This window comes from Scyliorhinus torazame, chromosome 6 (assembly GCF_047496885.1).
Source record: "Scyliorhinus torazame isolate Kashiwa2021f chromosome 6, sScyTor2.1, whole genome shotgun sequence".
Classification (NCBI taxonomy): Eukaryota; Metazoa; Chordata; class Chondrichthyes; order Carcharhiniformes; family Scyliorhinidae; genus Scyliorhinus; species Scyliorhinus torazame.
The window spans coordinates 55653094-55673362 of NC_092712.1; the positions used below are offsets into that span (position 1 = coordinate 55653094).

The 20269-nt window shown below is 46.9% G+C and overlaps 1 protein-coding gene across 3 annotated transcripts in view; it reads left to right on the forward strand.

Moving 5' to 3' along the window:
• ube3c (ubiquitin protein ligase E3C) overlaps nucleotides 1-20269 on the forward strand; it is a 277267-nt gene that overhangs the window by 74336 nt on the left and 182662 nt on the right. For all 3 annotated transcript variants that reach the window (XM_072508217.1, XM_072508215.1, XM_072508216.1), the window contains 3 exons: nucleotides 2253-2482; nucleotides 3021-3175; nucleotides 4603-4790. In XM_072508217.1, the coding sequence (XP_072364318.1) occupies nucleotides 2253-2482; nucleotides 3021-3175; nucleotides 4603-4790 (573 nt within the window). The remainder of the gene's footprint in view (nucleotides 1-2252; nucleotides 2483-3020; nucleotides 3176-4602; nucleotides 4791-20269) is intronic.

A 20269-nucleotide genomic window follows, 5' to 3' on the forward strand; every position in this document is an offset into this window, starting at 1 on the left:
TTCGAAGGTGGTGGGGATCCGGGTCGAGCCAAGCTGGGGGTTGGCTATATTCGGGGTTGCAGAAGAGCCAGGAGTGCAGGAGGTGAGAGAGGCTGATGTTTTGGCCTTTGCGTCCCTAGTAGCCCAGCGAAGGATATTAATGTGGAAGGAAGCTAGACCCCCGGGCGTGGAGGCCTGGATAAACGACATGGCAGGGTTTATAAAACTGGAACGGATAAAGTTCGCACTAAGAGGTTCGGCTCAAGGGTTCACCAGGCGGTGGCAACCGTTCATTGACTATCTCGCAGAACGATAAAGGAACTGGAAAAGTAGCAGCAGCAACCCAGGGGGGGGGGGGGGGGGGGGGAGGGCTCGGGTGGGTCCTCAGGGGTGTTTTTGTATGGATATTTTTACTTGGATATGTATATTGGCTTGTTTGACTTTATTATTTGGGAGAGTTAATATTTTGTTATGGCAGTTGCCATTTAGTTTATATTATTTATTTATTTGTTAAAAACGGTCACTATTATTTATATTGTTTTATTGTTGTAAAAGGGAAAAAAATTTTGTACTGTTTTTGTTTGGCCGAAAAAAAATTTGAATAAAATATATTTAAAAAAATAAAATAAAAAATGCTGACCCTGCTGGTGTTGACTGGCTGAATGATATTGTGATCTTGAGGGAGTTGGCAAATTGAGAGGCTGCTCCCGCATTTGCTGCCCAATTTGAGGCTGGAAGGTCGGGTGCCCAGGTGGAAAGCCCAATCGAAGAGGTGAGTATGACTGAGGCAGGGGTCTGCGAGGGAAGCTCAAAAAGGAGGTGCTCTCTGATTACCAAAAATCTAAAACTGATGAATGAATTGCTGTGAGGGACACCCGTCCACCGGATTGTTTGTGGTAGAAAATGCAGCACTCTCAGCCCAGTTGCTCCGATTGGGGTTGAGACGATGCATCAGTGGCCTCCCAGCCTGCCACTGGGACTCGCATCTCCAAGTACCTGCCGGCCTGTTCCATGTCAGCAAGATATTGGCAGCTTCTGAAAGTGGGACCTTATTTGCCCTAATTGGCTGGCTGCCCCCCAATAAGATCGCATGAAGGCAGGAATGCATTGGGAAGCCAACCTGATGCAACTTCCAAAAATTACCCACATCCCTCCTGTTATTAGGACATTTTAATAGTGTTTTTATTAGCATCTTCCTATTTGGTTGGATATGGATGTCTTTAACAAAAGTGTAACGTCATCGGGACTTGCACGGGTTTTTTCAGTTATGGCCATGCGGAACTTGTGGACAGTAATGTTCAGCTTCAGCTGGTGTCTGAAGCCCAAACTGTATTGTTACTGTGACATTTTGATAAGTAAAGAAGATTACACTTTTACAACATGTTTAACTACCTTTCTTGTGGTCAAGTTAGCACATCTTTCCCCACCTCTAAAACTGTCTGCTGGCCTGATGGGATTTTGCCCAGTGTTTCTCATCTTTGTGCTATGGTGTGTAAAATACTTTGTTTTCGGAGGCAGCATTTTAACCAAACATTTTAGAGGTAAAGAAAGTTTAACGTACAGAGGAACCCATTTGACATATTGTGGCTGTGCTCGCTGTATGTTAGAACAATTGAAAAATAGTTCCACTGGCTGCCATAACCACTTGATATATCGTTTGTGACTATGAAATTCATCATTCCAAAGGGAAGGGAGAGTTAGCAGTTTTACATCTAAAACCAAGAGCCTTACTCAAGGAGGCACAATTTCACTGTCAATCCTCTAATACCTTGCCCCCAAAACCCCAGAATCTAAATGGTGAGGGTTGAAGAACCTATTTACCATTGGGACCATTGGAATCAAACCAGTCCCATTTCCCAACTGATATCCAGGCAGAGACATTTACACTGTGCGTTAAAGATAGATTCAGGATTAAAACTCCTGAGATTGTTCCTCACCGTACCTTGGGGGTATAGAGATCTGCTGTCCTTGATGTAAGAAGCTTCAGAGTACTTTCTCTATTAAAATAAAATAAAAATACTGCAGATGCAGGGGATTCAAAATGAAAACCAAGTGCTGTCAAAACGCCGATCTGGCAGCATAGGTGGCAGGGTAAACTGTGTTTTTGAGTCGAATATAACTCTTACTTGGAACGTGTTGCAGTAATTTTTTAGAAGATAGCTATTGAGTAACGTGTCATTTTTTTTTTGCCATTTGTTGTCAGTGTGCTGAAAGAATATTATCTGGAAAATTTGGCTGTAATTTCTAAAACTTCAAATACTTTATCTATGCAGGCACCAGGTTTTTGCTGCATTGGCAAAAGAATTTTTCACTGCACCATTCACAGACCAGATCTACAACTTCCTTATTCCTGCATTGTCCGCAAGAGTCTCCTTTCCTTATGTACCTTTCTTGAGTGCATTGTTGGCTCCGAAAGCAACCTCTTCACTGGGACTCACTTTTTCCAGGGATATGGCACCTTGGCTTCTGTACTTTGTTCTTGCTGTTGGAGAATCACACATAGGTATGTTATTTTTTTCTTTGCTGATTTGTATAGTGCATTGGGAGAACTATGTTGCAGTAATTCTATACAAGTGTCTTAGTGATCACTCATAGCAAACAATTTTTAAAAATGTATGCCCCAAGTGCATTTAATCTCATGGGCTATGGCCTATATTGTCCCTGGTAGGTAAAAAGTAGTTCAAAAATAATATTTTTTTCTTTGCATATTTTAAATGATTGGAATCAGACCAACATATTATCTAAGTGACATTCATACTGTGTTTTCCTTCCGTGTTTGTGCTTTTATGTGATGGAGTGAAGGTATCTGATGACTGTGATCTACGTAAGAAGTTAGATCCAGTCATATGAGCAACTTGTTCTTGAGAAAATTATTGTTTCCATGTCAAATATTTAAGCATAGTTTTGCCACTTTATCATTGTGTACTTTTTCACAAGCTCAATTGTTACTGTTATATTGCTACTTGTTTAATATTTCAGGTGTGTGTGTGTGTGTCCTACGGCAGTAACCGCTCCTGCATTTTTTTTGTCCTCAAAATTAGGAATTCTGTCAGAGGAAGGCATGCTTGTGTACCTGCGGATGTTGCAGATCCTTTTACCACAGTTACCAGTTTCATTAATTGGTTCAAATGGCAGAGAAATTGGTAGCGACTCAGAAAATGAAGAGGAGGATGAACGCAAGATGTTTACCAATAAGGTAAGAAAAACACAATTGTTATGATACATTATCATACATAATGTGAATTGGCAGGCTAATCGGTTGCAGTGGAAATGATACCTCGGCCTGATCCTGTTCAAACCAAACATCTACATGGCTTTTCCTTTCCCGCAGGGGTTGCTGCATAATGATCAAGCATTTCACCTACTCAAGCTGGTTGGGCCAAAGTCTGCTGCATCGACCTAATTACTGCCCAACATGAGTTGTACTAATTCAGCAAAACCAGAGATTGAAGCTGGGTCCTTCCTACTGTTGTACACTCCTGATACTGCTGATAAATAGAGCTATTTGAAATTAAATCAGTAAATTACTTTAAAAGTAAGTTAGTTGCTTGAAAAGGAATGTTGAAGGTTACGGTCATGGGAAGATGGTGGCGTAGTGGCAATGTCACTGGACTCATCCAGATTCTGAGGCTCATGTTTCAATCCCACCATGGCAACTGGTGGAATTTGATCAATTGAATTTACTAATCAATCGAATTCAATAAAAAAATCGGTAATTAAAAAGTTAATGTCAATAATGATACCATGAAACCATTATCCATTGTCTTGAAAACCCACCTGGGTCACTAATGATCTTTTTAGGGAAGGAAAGACAACCATCCTTGCTTGGTCGGCCGACAAGTGACTCCAGGCCCGTTGCAATCTGGTTGACTCATAACTACCTTCTGAAATGGCCTAGCAAGCTACTCAGTTTAAAGGTAATTGGAGATGGGCAACAAATGCTGGCCTTGTCGGCGATGCCCACACCCTATAAACAAATATTTAAAGAAACTAGCAAAGTGTGAATTCGATCAGATGGCACATTTGGAGAACATCCATTGGTGTCAACATGGGTGTGCTGAAAGGTCTGTTTATATGTTGCAAATATTTTAATTTACATAAATTCAACTGTGTTGGATTGGATCAATATTCAGTGCTGCGTTTCGCTATCGCCAAACAGGCTGTACTACTCTGGCTTGAACTCGTTTAAAAAAAAGTCACCATTCATGGGACATTTAAAACTTTCTATTGTATTTACTTTCAGGAGAATTCTACAGTTCAGTAGCAATTGTTTGCAAGACTGAGAATTTTTTATAATTTACCTTATTTCTGTTAGTTTTAATAATAAAAAAATGTAGTGTACAGAGGCGGCATGGTGGCACAGTGATTAGCATTGTTGCCTTACAGTGCCAGGGACCCGGGCTCAATTCCATCCTTGGGCGACTGTATGGAGTTTGCACGTTCTCCCTGTGTCTGCGTGGGTTTCCTCCGGGTGCTCTGGTTTCCTCCCAGTCCAAAGATCCTGACATTTCTTCAATTTCTTATTTGGAATGTATCGCACGTATAATGTGTTTAATTTTAGAATTTATAGAATATGTTCATCTGTGGCAGAATTTTATTTTAAATATTTGATTTTGTTTCAAGGGCGATGGTAGAATTTCAGTAGGTTTAATTACTGCAGAGTGTCTCAAGAAGCTGGACACGAAACAGCAGACAAATGCCTTGTTAAACCTGGTATGGAAGGAATCTGTGAGTGAAGATGTTTTCACAATGATGGCATCCATCTGCCATACACTGATGGTGCAACACAGAATGATGGTTCCAAAAATAAGGTAAAGTGGGTTATCATGGGAGATTAGATTTGTTTAAGAATTATACTGGAAAAATTTACTCTTGGGAACAAACTCATAATACACACCCATTTTCCTGATAATAAGGGGCAAATTTTCAGTAACGGGGAATAATCTACAAAATAGCTCTTCCCATGCAAAATCCCCAGAGTGTCAAAGACCATTCCATTAAGACTGGCAGACATATTAATGTATTTCATAAAACTGGCGACCCCTGCACAAAATGTGATGGTCAAACATGGTTTTGACATTGAAAATGTGCATTAGTTAGTCAGTTTCTATGAACAATTTCTAATTTGGTTTGAAGGTTTAGAATTGAATTTGAATGCTTGTTTTTAAATTCTGTTTTTTACAACTGAGTTTAAAAACAATTGTTTACAGTTCAGTTATCTTCATAGTCTTCCCTTGGAGAATAATACAAAATAGCAGAAAGCGTTAGACTTGGAAGACTTCCCACCACTAGAGGCGCAAGAGGCAGACAAAACACATACTCACCTTTATTTTCTCATAGCATGTTTTTCCTGGAGCAAGTCACTAGCCTGAAGCTTGAGTGCCTAATCAGGCATGGCTGATCAGGTGTCTCTCCTCTTACCGCCTGCCATAGGCACTTTGGGAAGGTTTTGCAGGTTGATTAAATACGCTGCCATGTGAACACTCCCTGTGTGGTCATGGGTGTACCACCAGTGTTGTTCCTCGTACACAGCAGGAAGATTTTCTGGGCTCAAAATGTGTATATTTGAGATGGGGAACACGCCAACACTCATACCCACTGAATAAGAAGATGTCAGCACAATTCAATGCCAGATCTTAACTTGAGTTACAGTATCAACTAGCCAGATGTGGAAAATATCTTGTCTAAGTATCATATTGAATGGCAAATTGCTGTGTCAGCATCATTTCCAAAATTCTGAAATCTCCATGTTATCGTTCTTAAAAACTGTTGATGATGTTGGGTTGTAAAACTTAATTCCATTGCAAAAAGGGCAGCACGGTAGCATTGTGGATAGCACTATTGCTTCACAGCTCCAGGGTCCCAGGTTCGATTCCGGCTTGGGTCACTGTCTGTGCGGAGTCTGCACATCCTCCCCGTGTGTGCGTGGGTTTCCTCTGGGTGGTCCGGTTTCCTCCCAGCGTCCAAAGATGTGCAGGTTTGGTGCATTGGCCATGATAAATTGCCCTTAGTGTCCAAAATTGTCCTTGGTGTTGGGTGGGGTTACTGGGTTATGGGGATAGGGTGGAGAGGTTGTCCTTGGGTAGGGTGCTCTTTCCAAGAGCCGGTGCAGACTCGATGGGCCGAATGGCCTCCTTCTGCACTGTAAATTCTATGATAAATTCTATGAAATTTCAAAAAGCAAGCTTTGGGTGTTTTAAGATAAACTGCCTGTGCCTTTTCTTTCCTGATTTCCCAGGATGACCTATTATAATAAATCCCAGCTTATTTCTGCAGCTTATTGCAGTGTTGATCTTGAGATTGGAACTTTGGTCGCATCTCGAGGTTCAAACCTTCACCCATGGCTACACAATTCCGCCAAGTGTTCCTTAAAGACTAGATACATGAAATTGGCTCTAAATTGAAACAGAGCTAAACTTGTTTTCACTTCAAAATTGAAGATCCTCTGGAACTATCTACTGTGATCCCATTTCCTTGCCTGTTACCATAACTTATTAAAGCTTTCTTTAAAAATACTCATCCAATTCTCAACGTTGGTGTCATGTTTGACCCCTCGATAAGCTTCCGACCTCATTTGCACCATCACCATGATCATTTATTTCCACTCTTGTAGCAATGCTTGACTTTTCTCCTGTCTTAGCTCATCTGCTGAAACCCTTAGTCAAGCCTTCGTTACCTTTAGACTTGACTATTCCAGTGCACCCCTGGTTGGTCTCCCACATTCTATTACCCATTAATGTGAAGTCATCCTTAATTGCTGCTTGTGTCTTAATTTGCACCATGTTCTGTTCACCTATCAGCCTTGTGCTTGTCCTGCACTGGCTTCTAGTCGAGGAGTGCCTTGATTTTAAAATTCTCATCCTTGTTTTCAAGTCCCTCCATGGCCTTACTCTGCCCTATCTGTGTAATCTTCCCCCAGCTCAACAGCCCTCAGATGCCTTCACTCCTCTAATTCTGGTCTCTTGAGCATCCCTGATTTTAATCTCTTCACCATTGGTGACTGGGCCTTCAGTTGCTTCTGTTGCCAATCGGCACTAGAGTCGCCAATAATGTTGCTCTTTTTAACGAGTGGAATACTATCCCCCCAGCATCACCAATAATGTTGACAAATTAACTAGATATGGCAGTTATTAATGATAATATTGCTTTTCAGAGTCGCCAGGTATCAAATGATACCACCACAAGGCTTTACCGGCTATCGATCAAAGACCAAACAACCAGTTAGTCAGTTCAAGTTCAAAAGATAGTTTATTTCCACACAAGGATTACTTCGACATGCAACATAAAACACTACAAGTTAAACTAGACATAACAACTCCAATAACCTATACTTAACTTCAGGGCAACCGGCTCTTTGCAGATGAACAAGGTCTTTGTTCGGATCTTGCGTGGCTGGGTAGAAGAAGTGGCTTCCTTTCTGCTGGGCTCATCCGTCTGGTAGCGATCGTTGGTCTTGAACTTGTCTTCTGGTCATAATGCTACACTTGGTTTTAGGCGTAGGCCGGGGCCAAGAGAGACCGAACACATGGCTGTGTCTCTTTTTATCCCTCTGGGATTTTGCTCTCTTTGGGGCGGTCCTTAGCTTTTGACCCAATAATTCGACAGGCTTCGGTCACTGCCTTCGATTTTGGCCAATAAAGGGCGGGTGCCTTGATGGCTGGGCGTGTCCTGAGCAGTCATTGACCTTGGCTGATTGGGCTTTCTTAGCAAAGGGAGTGGCGCCGGTTCGTCTGCATCTGTATCGGTTATCGGAGTACAGTACTTTTGTTCTGGGGAAATGGGCCATTAGAATGCAAACGAGTGGGGGTTTCGATCGCATCTAGCTATCTGGGTTGCAAATACACGCACAAGCTCTGAGTGTGTCTGAGTCCTGGGTTGGCCATAATTCCCATGGTCCTTTGCAGGTGGTCATCTGAGATGGCTACACTTCGACCCAAAGCTCTAGAATATGCTCCCTCCACCTCTAGCTCACTTTCTTCTTTTCGGACGTGACTGAAAATCTTTTTCTTCAACCAAGGTTTTGGCCATCTGGCTTGGTGTCATGCTTTGTTTTATAATCATCTTGTGTGGAGCCTTGGGGCATTTTACCACTTTCTGTGCGCGTATCAATATAAGTTTCTAAAAAAAAATATATATATATTTTATTAAAGTTTTCAAACACAATTTTTTCCCTTACAAATCAAAGAAATAAAAATAAAAGTAACGTGATAACTGCAATATAACATTGTGTAACTAACATGGTAAACTAACCAAATAACACGAAGTAATACTCCTCCCCCCCCCCCCCCCGCCCCCTCTAAAAACCCAAACAATTTACCCCCCCCCCTCCCTCCCTCCCCCTGGGTTGCTGCTGCTGGTCATCTATCTTCCCTCTAACGTTCCGCTAGGTAGTCGAGGAACGGTTGCCACCGCCTGGTGAACCCTTGAGCCGATCCTCTCAGCGCAAACTTCATCTGCTCCAGTTTTATGAACCCCGCCATATCGTTTATCCAGGCCTCCAGTCCGGGGGGTTTCGCTTCCTTCCACATGAGTAAAATCCTACGCCGGGCTACTAGGGACGCAAAGGCCACGACATCGGCCTCTTTCGCCTCCTGCACTCCCGGCTCATCCGCAACTCCAAATAAAGCTAACCCCCAGCCTGGCTTGACCCGGACCTTCACCACCTTCGAGGTCACTCCCCTCCAATACCCCTCCAGTGCCGGACACAACCAAAACATATGTGTGTGGTTCGCCGGGCTTCCCCCGCACCTCCCACACTTGTCCTCCACTCCGAAGAACCTGCTCAACCTCGCTCCCGTTATGTGTGCTCTATGCAGCACCTTAAATTGGATCAGGCTAAGCCTGGCACACGAGGAAGAGGAATTTACCCTGCTTTGGGCATCAGCCCACAAACCCCCCTCAATCTCCTCCCCGAGCTCTTCTTCCCATTTTCCCTTTAGTTCGCCCACCAACTCCTCCCCCTCTTCTCTCATCTCCCGGTATATCTCTGACACTTTGCCCTCCCCGACCCACACCCCCGAAAGCACCCTGTCCTGGATCCCTTGTGTCGGGAGCAGCGGAAATTCCCTCACCAGTTGTTTCGTGAACGCTCTCACCTGCATATATCTAAAGAAATTTCCCCGGGGCAGCTTATACTTTTCCTCAAGCGCTCCCAAGCTCGCAAACGTCCCGTCTATAAATAAATCTCCCACTCTCCTGATTCCTACCTGGTGCCAGCTCTGGAATCCTCCATCCAGCCTCCCTGGGGCAAACCTATGGTTGTTCCTGATCGGGGACCACACCGAGGCTCCCAGCACACCCCTCTGTCTCCTCCATTGCCCCCAGATACTTAATGTTGCCGCCACCACTGGGTTCGTGGTAAATATTTTTGGTGAGAGCGGTAGTGGCGCCGTCACCAGCGCTTTTAAACTTGTCCCTTTGCAGGACTTCATCTCCAATCTTTTCCACGCCGCTCCCTCTCTATCATCCATTTACGAATCATCGCCACATTGGCGGCCCAGTAGTAGTTGCCCAAATTCGGCAACGCCAGTCCCCCTCTGTCTCTATTACGTTGTAGGAACCCCCTCCTTACCCTCGGGACCTTCCCTGCCCACACGAAGCTCGTGATGCACCTATCTATTTAAAAAAAAAAAAAAAAAAGGCCTTAGTGATCAGTATAGGGAGACATTGGAACACAAATAGGAACCTCGGGAGAACCATCATCTTAATTGCCTGCACTCTGCCCGCCAGTGACAGCGGCTGCATGTCCCACCTTTTGAAATCCTCTTCCATTTGTTCCACCAGTCGTGTCAGAATAAGTCTGTGTAAGGTTCCCCAGCTCCTGTCTATCTGAATCCCCAGATATCGGAAGTTTCTTTCCACTCTCCTTAGTGGTAGGCCATCTATCCCTCTACTCTGGTCCCCAGGGTGTATCACAAAAAGCTCACTCTTTCCCATGTTAAGCCTATATCCCGAGAAATCTCCAAACTCCCTCAATATCTGCATGACCACTGTCATCCCCCCCACTGGGTCCGTCATATACAGCAGTAGGTCATCCGCGTAGAGTGACACTCGGTGTTCTTCTCCCCCTCTAATCACCCCTCTCCATTTTCTGGAGTCTCTCAGCGCTATGGCCAGTGGTTCAATTGCCAATGCGAACAGTAATGGGGACAACGGGCATCCCTGTCTTGTTCCCCTGTATAGTCGAAAATACTCCGACCTTTGCCGACCTGTGACCACACTTGCCGTTGGGGCCCCATAGAGGAGTTTAACCCAGCTGACAAACCCGTCCCCGAACCCGAACCTCCTCAGCACCTCCCATAGATACTCCCACTCCACCCTATCAAATGCCTTCTCTGCATCCATTGCCGCCACTATCTCTGCCTCCCCCTCTACTGGGGGCATCATTATCACCCCTAGTAGCCGTCGCACGTTGACATTTAGTTGTCTCCCCTTTACGAACCCTGTGTGGTCTTCGTGCACCCCCCCCCGGGACACAATCCTCTATCCTCGTTGCGAGCACCTTTGCTAGCAACTTGGCGTCCACATTTAGCAGTGAGATAGGCCTATAGGACCCGCACTGCAGCGGATCTTTATCCCGCATCAAGATTAGCGATATCGTCGCCTCCGACATTGTCGGGGGTAGGGTCCCCCCTTCTCAGGCCTCGTTAAAGGTCCTTACCAGCAGCGGGGCCAACAAGTCCACATATTTTCTATAAAATTCCACCGGGAACCCATCTGGTCCCGGGGCCTTCCCTGCCTGCATGTTCCCCAGCCCCTTGGTAACCTCGTCCACCCCAATCGGCGCCCCCAGGCCTTCCACCTCCTGCTCCTCCACCCTCGGGAACCTTAGTTGGTCCAAAAACTGCCGCATCTCCTCTTTTCCCTCTGGGGGTTGGGACCTATAAAGTCTCTTGTAAAAGGTCTTAAACACCTCGTTTATCTTCCCTGCTCTCCGCACCGTAGCTCCCTTTTCATCTCTAATTCCCCCTATCTCCCTCGCTGCTGTCCTCTTTCGCAGCTGATGGGCCAACAGGCGACTCGCCTTTTCCCCATATTCATATCTCATCCCCTGTGCCTTCCTCCACTGTGCCTCCACCCTCCTTGTGGTCAACAGGTCGAACTCCGTCTGGAGTTGTCGCCTCTCCCTGTATAGTCCTTCCTCCGGGGCCTCCGGGTATTCTTTATCTACCCTCAAAATCTCCCCCAGTAGTCTTTCCCTTTCCTTGGCCTCTATTTTCCCCTTGTGGGCCCTGATGGAGATCAGCTCTCCTCTGACCACCGCCTTTAGTGCTTCCCACACTACTCCCACTCTGACCTCCCCGTCGTCATTGGCCTCCAGGTACCTTTCGATACATCCCCGCACCCTTCCGCAGACTCCCATATCCGCCAGTAATCCCACATCCAGTCGCCAGAGTGAACGCTACTCCCTCTCCTCTCCTAGTTCCAGGTCCACCCAGTGTGGGGCATGATCTGAAACAGCTATGGCTGAGTACTCAGTTCCTTCCACCCTCGAGATCAGTGACCTTCCCAAAACAAAGAAATCTGTCCGGGAATACACCTTGTGAACATGGGAGAAGAAGGAGAACTCTTTGGCCTTCGGCCTAACAAATCGCCACGGATCCACCCCCCCCATTTGGTCCATAAACCCCCTAAGCACCTTGGCCGCTGCCGGCCTTCTTCCGGTCCTAGATCTAGATCTATCTAACCCTGGGTCCAACACGGTGTTGAAGTCCCCCCCCATTATCAGGTGTCCTACCTCCAGGCCCAGGATACGTCCCAGCATCCGCTTCATAAATCCCGCATCATCCCAATTCGGGGCATATACTTTAACCAACACGACCTCCATTCCCTCCAGTCTGCCACTCACCATCACATATCTGCCTCCGCTGTCTGCTACAATGTTCCTAGCTTCGAATGACACCCGTTTCCCCACCAGTATGGCCACCCCTCTGTTCTTTGCATCCAGCCCTGAGTGGAACACCTGTCCCACCCATCCTTTCCTTAACCTAACTTGGTCCGCCACCTTCAGGTGCGTCTCCTGAAGCATGACCACGTCTGCCCTCAGTCCTTTCAAGTGCGCGAACACTCGGGCCCTTTTAATCGGCCCATTTAGGCCTCTCACGTTCTACGTGATCAGCCGAACTGGGGGGGGGGCTGCCTGCCCCCCCCCTCCCCTGTCGACTAGCCATCACCCTCTCTAGGCCAGTCCCACGTCCCGGTTCCGCGCACCCACCCATTCCCCAGGCGGCGCATTCCCGCCCCGACCACCCTTTCTTTAACCAGTTCCTCTTCGATCTCTGCAGCAGCAACCCAGTTATCCCCCCCCCCCCCCCGGCTAGATCCCCATCTAGCATGATTGCTCCCCCCATATTGCTTCCGAAAGTCAGCTGACTTCAACTGACCCCGGCTTCTCCAGCTCTCTCCTTGACCCCCGCGTGTGGGGAACTCCCATCTACCTTGCGCCTATCTTCCCGCCATCATCTTTCTGGCGCGGGAACAAGAACAGTAAGCCCAGTGTTCTCTATAGCTGTCCTGCCCTTTGTGGCGCAGCTCCTCTGCCGCCCCACTCCCATCCCCCATCCCCCGCCTATGTCTCTTTCCCCCCCACCGGCGCCCACATTTCTTAGTGTCCCCCCCCCTCCCCAATTTACATCTCTATATACATCAGCATTGTCATTTCCCCTCTAACATCAGGCCCTCAGTTCTGATCCAGTTTCTCGTTTTTAATGAAGGTCCATGCTTCTTCCGCCGTTTCGAAGTAGTGATGCCTCTCCTGGTGCGTGACCCACAGTCGCGCCGGCTGCAACATCCCGAACTTCACCTTGTGTAGCACCTCCTTGGCTCGATTAAAACTCGCCCTCCTTCTCGCCACCTCCGCACTCCAATCCTGGTACACCCGTACCACCGCATTCTCCCATCTACTACTTCGTACCTTTTTGGCCCATCTCAGAACCACCTCTCTGTCATTGAAATGATGAAATCGAATGATCATCGCCCTAGGTGGTTCTCCCACCTTTGGTCTCCTCGCAGGGACCCGATGAGCCCCTTCCACTTCCAAGGGGTCCGAGGGGGGCCTCAGCTCCCATTAGCGAGCGTAGCATCGTGCCCACGTAAGCCCCGCTGTCCGCTCCTTCCACTCTCTCGGGGAGACCCAGGATCCGAAGGTTCTTTCTCCGTGATCTGTTTTCTAGGACTGCAATCCTTTCAATGCACTTTTTGTGGAGCGCTTCGTGCGTCTGCGTTTTGACCGCCAGGCCCAGGATCTTGTCTTCGTTGTCCGTCACCTTCTGCTCCACCACACGGAGCTCCATCTCCTGGGTCTTTTGTGCCTCCTTAAGCCCTTCAATTGCTTGTAGCATCGGGGCCAGCACCTCCTTCTTAAGCAGCTCCACACACTGTCTCAAAAATTCGTCTTGGTCCGGCCCCCATGTCGCCTGGGCTCTCTCCGCCGCCATCTTGCTCCTTTTTCCTTCTGCCCCTGTCCTCGAGGATTCTTCGCGATCTGGCCGCCGCCGCCGATATTTTTCTTTTTCGTTGGGGGGGACTCCCTGTTGTCTCACCCCACACCGGAAATTCCCCGTTGGGGCTCTTAAAAGAGCCCAAAGGTCCGTTCGAGCTGGAGCCGCTGAAACGTGCGGCTTAGCTGGTCATCGCCGCAACCGGAAGTCCGTATCAATATAAGTTGTTTTGAAATTAATACAATGTTGACAACCATGTTGTAGAGCAATCCATGTTCTTTGTGTTTTAAAAAAACGTCTCGCTTTTCTATTCGATCACCTTTGAAGCACTATCTCCATATTTATGTCACCCAAGGTATTAACTGTTGCTGCTTCTCCAGGGAATCAGATTGTGCTGAATACTGTTAGTAGGACTCTTTGCTGGTTTAGTAGAAATCCCCAGAACAGTAACGGTAACTTTTGTAGGAGCTGTGATCAGTTGAGGGGAAACCGGGTCTTATAACAAGAAATTTATTATCCACGTCCTGCCTGATGACCACCTGGTAATGTTTTCAAACTAGGCTCAATTTAAACAGCCAGCACTGGAAGCCTCATTGCTCTGTGTGGCGAGGATCCCAATACCATTTAGGTTGTCATTAACAAACGCATGCTTGGATAAAAATGCCCAATCTTTAATGGGTGCTCATGGCAAGAACTGACTTGGACCAGTGTCAATTAGAGGTTGCTGAAAGCAGGTCTGGCAATTTTATCCAATTCACAATCGCTTTCAGTTCAATTGCTCTCCCCATACCTTCTTCAAAGTTAATTGTTTCAATTACCTTTGCCACCCTCTCCTTCGAATGTTCGATTGCGGTGCGGTGGCACAGTGTTAGCACTGCTGCATCACAGCACTTTGGGTGACTGTGGGGTTTGCACATTCTCCCCGTGTCTGGGTTTCCTCTGGGTGCTTCGGTTTCCTCCCACAGTCCAAAGATGTGCAGGTTAGCTGGATTGGCCATGCTAAATTGCCCCTTAGTGTCCAATGGTTAGGTGGGGTAGTGATCAGAGTGTTCTTTAGAGGGTTGGTGCAGACTCGATGGGCCGAATGGCCTCCTGCACTGTAGGAATTCTATGATTGCAGGCCCATATTCTTCAGTTGTCTGCTACATTTCCTACCCTCTCAAAATGGCAAGCTGTCTACTTGGACTCAAAATTTGGAGACAGCTTGTTAAGTCCAAGTAAATGATGTCCGATCATCAAAATGCTTGGGCCATTCAAACGATTGCTCTGCACACTAACTGCCATATGTAGGTCAAAGACAAAACTTGGGACCATTGATTCCATTCATGCAATGTTGGGGCAGGAATTAATTTTTTGAGGATGATGTGTTTGGGCTGAATAGTGATGCTTGATTCTGGAATGTGCTTGATAACTTTTTTGGGGGAGGGCTGGGGTGAAGGAAGTTCTTCTTGCACTGAACTTTCCTTCGGGTTCTTTAAATAGGGTTAAGTCCATGGTAAAATATGGGGGTTAGCCCTGCTGCCTCACGGCGGCGAAGTCCCAGGTTCGATCCCGGCTCTGGGTCGCTGTCCATGCGGAGTTTGCACATTTTCCCCGTGTTTGCTTGGGTTTCGCTCCCACAACCCAAAGGTGTGCAAGGTAGGTGGAGTTGGCCATGCTAAATTTCCCCTTAATTGGAAAAAATTAATTGGATACTCTAAATTTAAAAAAAAAAAGTCTAAATTTAAAATGGAAAGTCTGGTAAAGTAGACTGGACGGGAGGTCGTGCCTCACTAACTTGATCAAGTTTTTTGAGAAGATGACAAAGATGATTGAGGGGAGGGCGGTGGGTGTTGTTTACATGGACTTCAGTAAAGTCTTTGACAAGGTGCCTCGAGAGACTGGTACAAAAGGTGAAGTCACACGGGTTTGGAGGTGAGGTGGTAAGATGGATACAGAACTGGCTCGGTCAGAGAAGGCAAAGGGTAGCAGTAGAAGGGTGTTTTTCTGAATGGAAGGTTGTGACTAGTGGTGTTCCACAGGGATCTGTGCTGGGGCCTCTGTTGTTTGTAGTATACATAAACGATTTGGAGGAAAATGTAGCTGGTCTGATTAGTAAGTTCGCGAATGACACCAAGGTTGGTGGAGTGGCAGATAGTGTTGACGATTGTCCGAGGATACAGCACGACATTGGTTGGAGACTTGGTCAGATAAATGGCAAATGGAGTTTAATCCGGACAAATGCGAGATGATGCATTTTGGTAGGTCTAACATAGAGGGGAAATATACCGTAAATGACAAAACTCTTAGGAATATAGAAAGTCAGAGAGATCTGGGCCTGCAGGTCCACAGATCTTTGAAGGTTGCAACACAAGTGGCCAAGGTAGACAAGGCATACGGAATGCTTGCCTTCATTGGAAGGGGCATTGAGTATAAAAACTGACGAGTCATGCTACAGTTGTATAGAAACTTGGTAAGGCCAGACTTGGAATATTGCGCACAATTCTGGTGGCCCCACTACCAAAAGGATGTTGAGGCTTTTGAGAGGGTGCAGAGGTTTACCAGGAGGTTGCCTGGTCTGGAGGGTGTTAGCTATGTGGAGAGGCTGAATAGACTTAGGTTGTTTTCATTCGAAAGATGGAGGTTGAGGGGTGACCTGATAAGAGGTCCACAAGATTGAGGGGCATGGATAGAGTGGATGGACAGGCACTCTTTCCCAGGGTGGAGGGGTTCAGTAACCAGGGGGTATAGGTTTCAAGTCCGTGGGGCAATGTTTAAAGGAGATATGCGAGGCAGGTATTTTACGCAGAGGGTGGTGAGTGCGTGGAATGCATTGCCAGGGGAGGCTGTGGAAGCAGATACATTAACGGTGTTCAAAAGGCATCTTTTTAAACACATGGTTAGGATGGGAATAGAGAGAAACGGCACAAGGAAGTGCTGAGGGTTTGGCAAAGTTTGGTATCATGACCGGTACAGGCTTGGAGGGCCAAAGGGCCTGTTCCTGTGCTATATTGTTCTTTGCTCTTTGAACTTGATGGGCGTGCTAGCAATTTTTCATTCCATAGATTTTATGTCCCTGAGTGCAAGTTCACCATAAATAGGTAATCAACTTGCATAATTTTATTTATTAAGCATGATTATATTCAATATTTCTAAATTAGTGGCGTTGAATTTACTATTTCCATATTACAGATTGAACCCCCTTAAATTGAACTACTCCCCATTTCCATTATCTGTAAGATCCATACAACAGATTGTAGTTGAGGGTTGGGCATTCTGGAGTAAGATGTCAAATGGAGCATTAAAAAAAGTGCATTTGCAGATTTCTCTTGCCAATATTGGCTTTGGAGAAATGGTTAAGGACCCCTTTTGTTTCCCATTGAGAAAGTTGAAGAATTTCTATCATAAGCAATGTACCAATATTTTGCATAGTTGCATTTTGTGTAGTTTTTGCTACTTGAAATTTCTAATATATTTGACAATTCAGCTGTTCAACCTTTAATTAGCATTTAAATGAAATGTGCCATAACTAATAGGGTACATACATTGCATGCTGTAATTATCAATATCTAATTTGACTAACTACTTCACTACTGTTTTCAACTGGTAATATTCATGCCTAAGTCAGATTATGGGGTCGAGCTGTACTCCAGGATTTGAGAATTAAATTTAGTTTGAAGTTCAGTACTGAAAAACAAACTGCATTATTGAATTTGCTGTCTTTCAAATGAGATGTTAATTGAATACTTTTTTAAAAAAAATATATATATTTTATTCAGAATTTTGTGGCCAAACATAACAGTACATAGTTTTTCTTTTGACCAACAACAAAGCAATATAAATAACCGTGGCCAATTTTAAACAAATAAATAAATAATATATAAACAGAAACATAAACAAAACTGAGTGGCAACTGCCTTGTCAAAATTAGTTACTCTTCAAAGATACAATCCAACAATCCAATATACATTACCTATAACCAGTGTCTATACATATACAATGACATCCCTGAGAGTCCGTCCGGTTCCTCCCCCCCCCCGCTCTGGGTTTCTGCTGTTGTTTTCTTCTTTTCCATTCCCTCTATCTTTCTGTGAGGTAGTCGACGAACGGTTGCCACCACCTAGTGAACCCTTAAGCCGAACCCCTTAATACGAACTTGATCCGTTCTAACTTTATAAACCCTGCCATGTCGTTTATCCAGGTCTCCACACCTGGGGGTTTGGCTTCCTTCCACATTAACAATATCCTGCGCCGGGCTACTAGGGACGCAAAGGCCAAAACATCAGCCTCTCTCGCCTCCTGCACTCCCGGCTCATCTGCAACCCCAAATATAGCCAACCCCCAGCTTGGTTCGACCCGGACCCCCACCACCTTCGAAAGCACCTTTGCCACCCCCACCCAGAACCCCTGTAGTGCCGGGCATGACCAGAACATGTGGGTGTGATTCGCTGGGCTTCTCTAGCACCTCCCACACCTATCGTCTACCCCCAAAAATTTACTGAGCCGTGCTCCAGTCATATGCGCCCTGTGTAGAACCTTGAATTGTATCAGGCTTAGCCTGGCACACGAGGACGATGAGTTTACCCTACGTAGGGTGTCAGCCCACAGCCCCTCCTCAATCTCCTCCCCCAGCTCTTCTTCCCATTTCCCTTTCAGCTCATCTACCATGATCTCCCCCTCGTCCCTCATTTCCCTATATATGTCTGACACCTTACCATCCCCCACCCATGTCTCTGAGATCACTCTATCCTGCACCCCCTGCGTCGGGAGCTGCGGGAATTCCCTCACCTGTTGCCTCGCGAAAGCCCTCAGTTGCATATACCGAAATGCATTCCCTTGGGGCAACCCATATTTTTCCGTCAGCGCTCCCAGACTCGCAAACGTCCCATCTACGAACAGATCTCTCAATTGTACTACCCCAGCTCTTTGCCATGCTCCAAATCCCCCATCCCTTCTCCCCGGAACAAACCTATGGTTATTTCTTATCGGGGACCGCTCCGAGGCTCCCGTCTTTCCCCTATGCCGTCTCCACTGCCCCCAAATTTTCAATGTAGCCACCACCACCGGGCTTGTGGTGTATTTCTTCTCGGTGAGAACGGCAACGGCGCCATCACCATTGCTTGTAGGCTAGTCCCCCTGCAGGACACCCTCTCCAATCTCTTCCACGCCGCTCCCTCCCCTTCTCCCATCCACTTACACACCATTGAAACATTGGCGGCCCAGTAATAGTCGTTTAGGCTCGGTCGTGCCAACCCCCCCCCGTCCCTACTACGCTGCAAAAATCCCCTCCTCACTCTCGGGGTCTTTCCGGCCCCCACAAAACTCATAATACTCTTCTCGATTCTCTTGAAAAAAGCCTTGGTGACCACCACCGGGAGGCACTGAAACACAAAAAGGAATCTCGGGAGGACCACCATTTTAACCGCCTGCACCCTACCTGCCAGTGACAGGGACACCGTGTCCCATCTCTTAAAGTCCTCTTCCATCTGTTCCACCAACCGTGTTAAGTTAAGCCTGTGTAATGTACCCCAATTCTTGGCTATCTGGATCCCCAAGTACCGGAAGTCCCTTGTTACCTTCCTCAACGGTAAATCCTCTATTTCCCTGCTCTGCTCCCCTGGATGCACCACGAACAACTCACTTTTCCCCATGTTCAATTTATACCCTGAAAAATCCCCAAACACCCCAAGTTATCCGCATTATCTCTGGCATCCCCTCCGCCGGGTCCGCCACATACAACAACAAATCATCCGCATATAAAGATACCCGGTGTTCTTCTCCTCCCCTTAGTACTCCACTCCATTTCCTGGAACCCCTCAATGCTATGGCCAGGGGCTCAATCGCCAATGCAAACAATAACGGGGACAGAGGACATCCCTGCCTCGTCCCTCTATGGAGCCGAAAGTAATCAGACCCCCGTCCATTCGTGACCACACTCTCCATCGGAGCCCTATACAGCAACTGTACCCATCTGATATACCCATCCCAAAGCCAAATCTCCTCAGCACCTACCACAAGTAATCCCACTCCACTCTATCAAATGCTTTCTCGGCATCCATCGCCACCACTATCTCCGCTTCCCCCTCTGGTGGGGGCATCATCATTACCCCTAGCAGCCTCCGGATATTTGTGTTCAGCTGTCTCCCCTTCACAAACCCAGTTTGGTCCTCATGAACCACCCCCGGGACACAATCCTCTATCCTCGTTGCCATTACCTTGGCCAGAATCTTAGCATCCACATTCAGGAGGGAAATGGGCCTATAGGACCCGCATTGCAGCGGGTCTTTTTCCTCCTTTAGGAGGAGCGATATCGTTGCCTCTGACATAGTCGGGGGCAGCTGCCCCCTTTCCCTAGCCTCATTAAAGGTTCTCATCAGTAGCGCGGCCAGCAAGTCCACATATTTCCTATAGAATTCCACTGGGAATCCGTCTGGTCCTGGGGCCTTCCCCGCCTGCATGCTTCCAATCCCTTTCACTACTTCCTCCGTCTCAATCTGTGCTCCCAATCCCACCCTCTCCTGCTCCTCCACCTTAGGAAATTCCAGCTGATCCAGAAAGCACATCATTCTCTCCTTCCCTTCCGGGGGCTGAGCTTCATATAATCTTTCATAAAATGCCTTGAACACTCCATTCACTCTCTCCGCTCCATCTCTCCCTCCTCATCTCTCACCCCCCCTATCTCCCTCGCTGCTCCCCTTTTCCTCAGTTGGTGGGCCAGCAACCTGCTCGCCTTCTCCCCATATTCGTACTGTACACCCTGTGCCTTCCTCCATTGTGCCTCTGCCTTACCCGTAGTCAACAAGTCAAATTCTACATGTAGCCTTTGCCTTTCCCTGTACAGTCCCTCCTCCGGTGCCTCCGCATATTGCCTG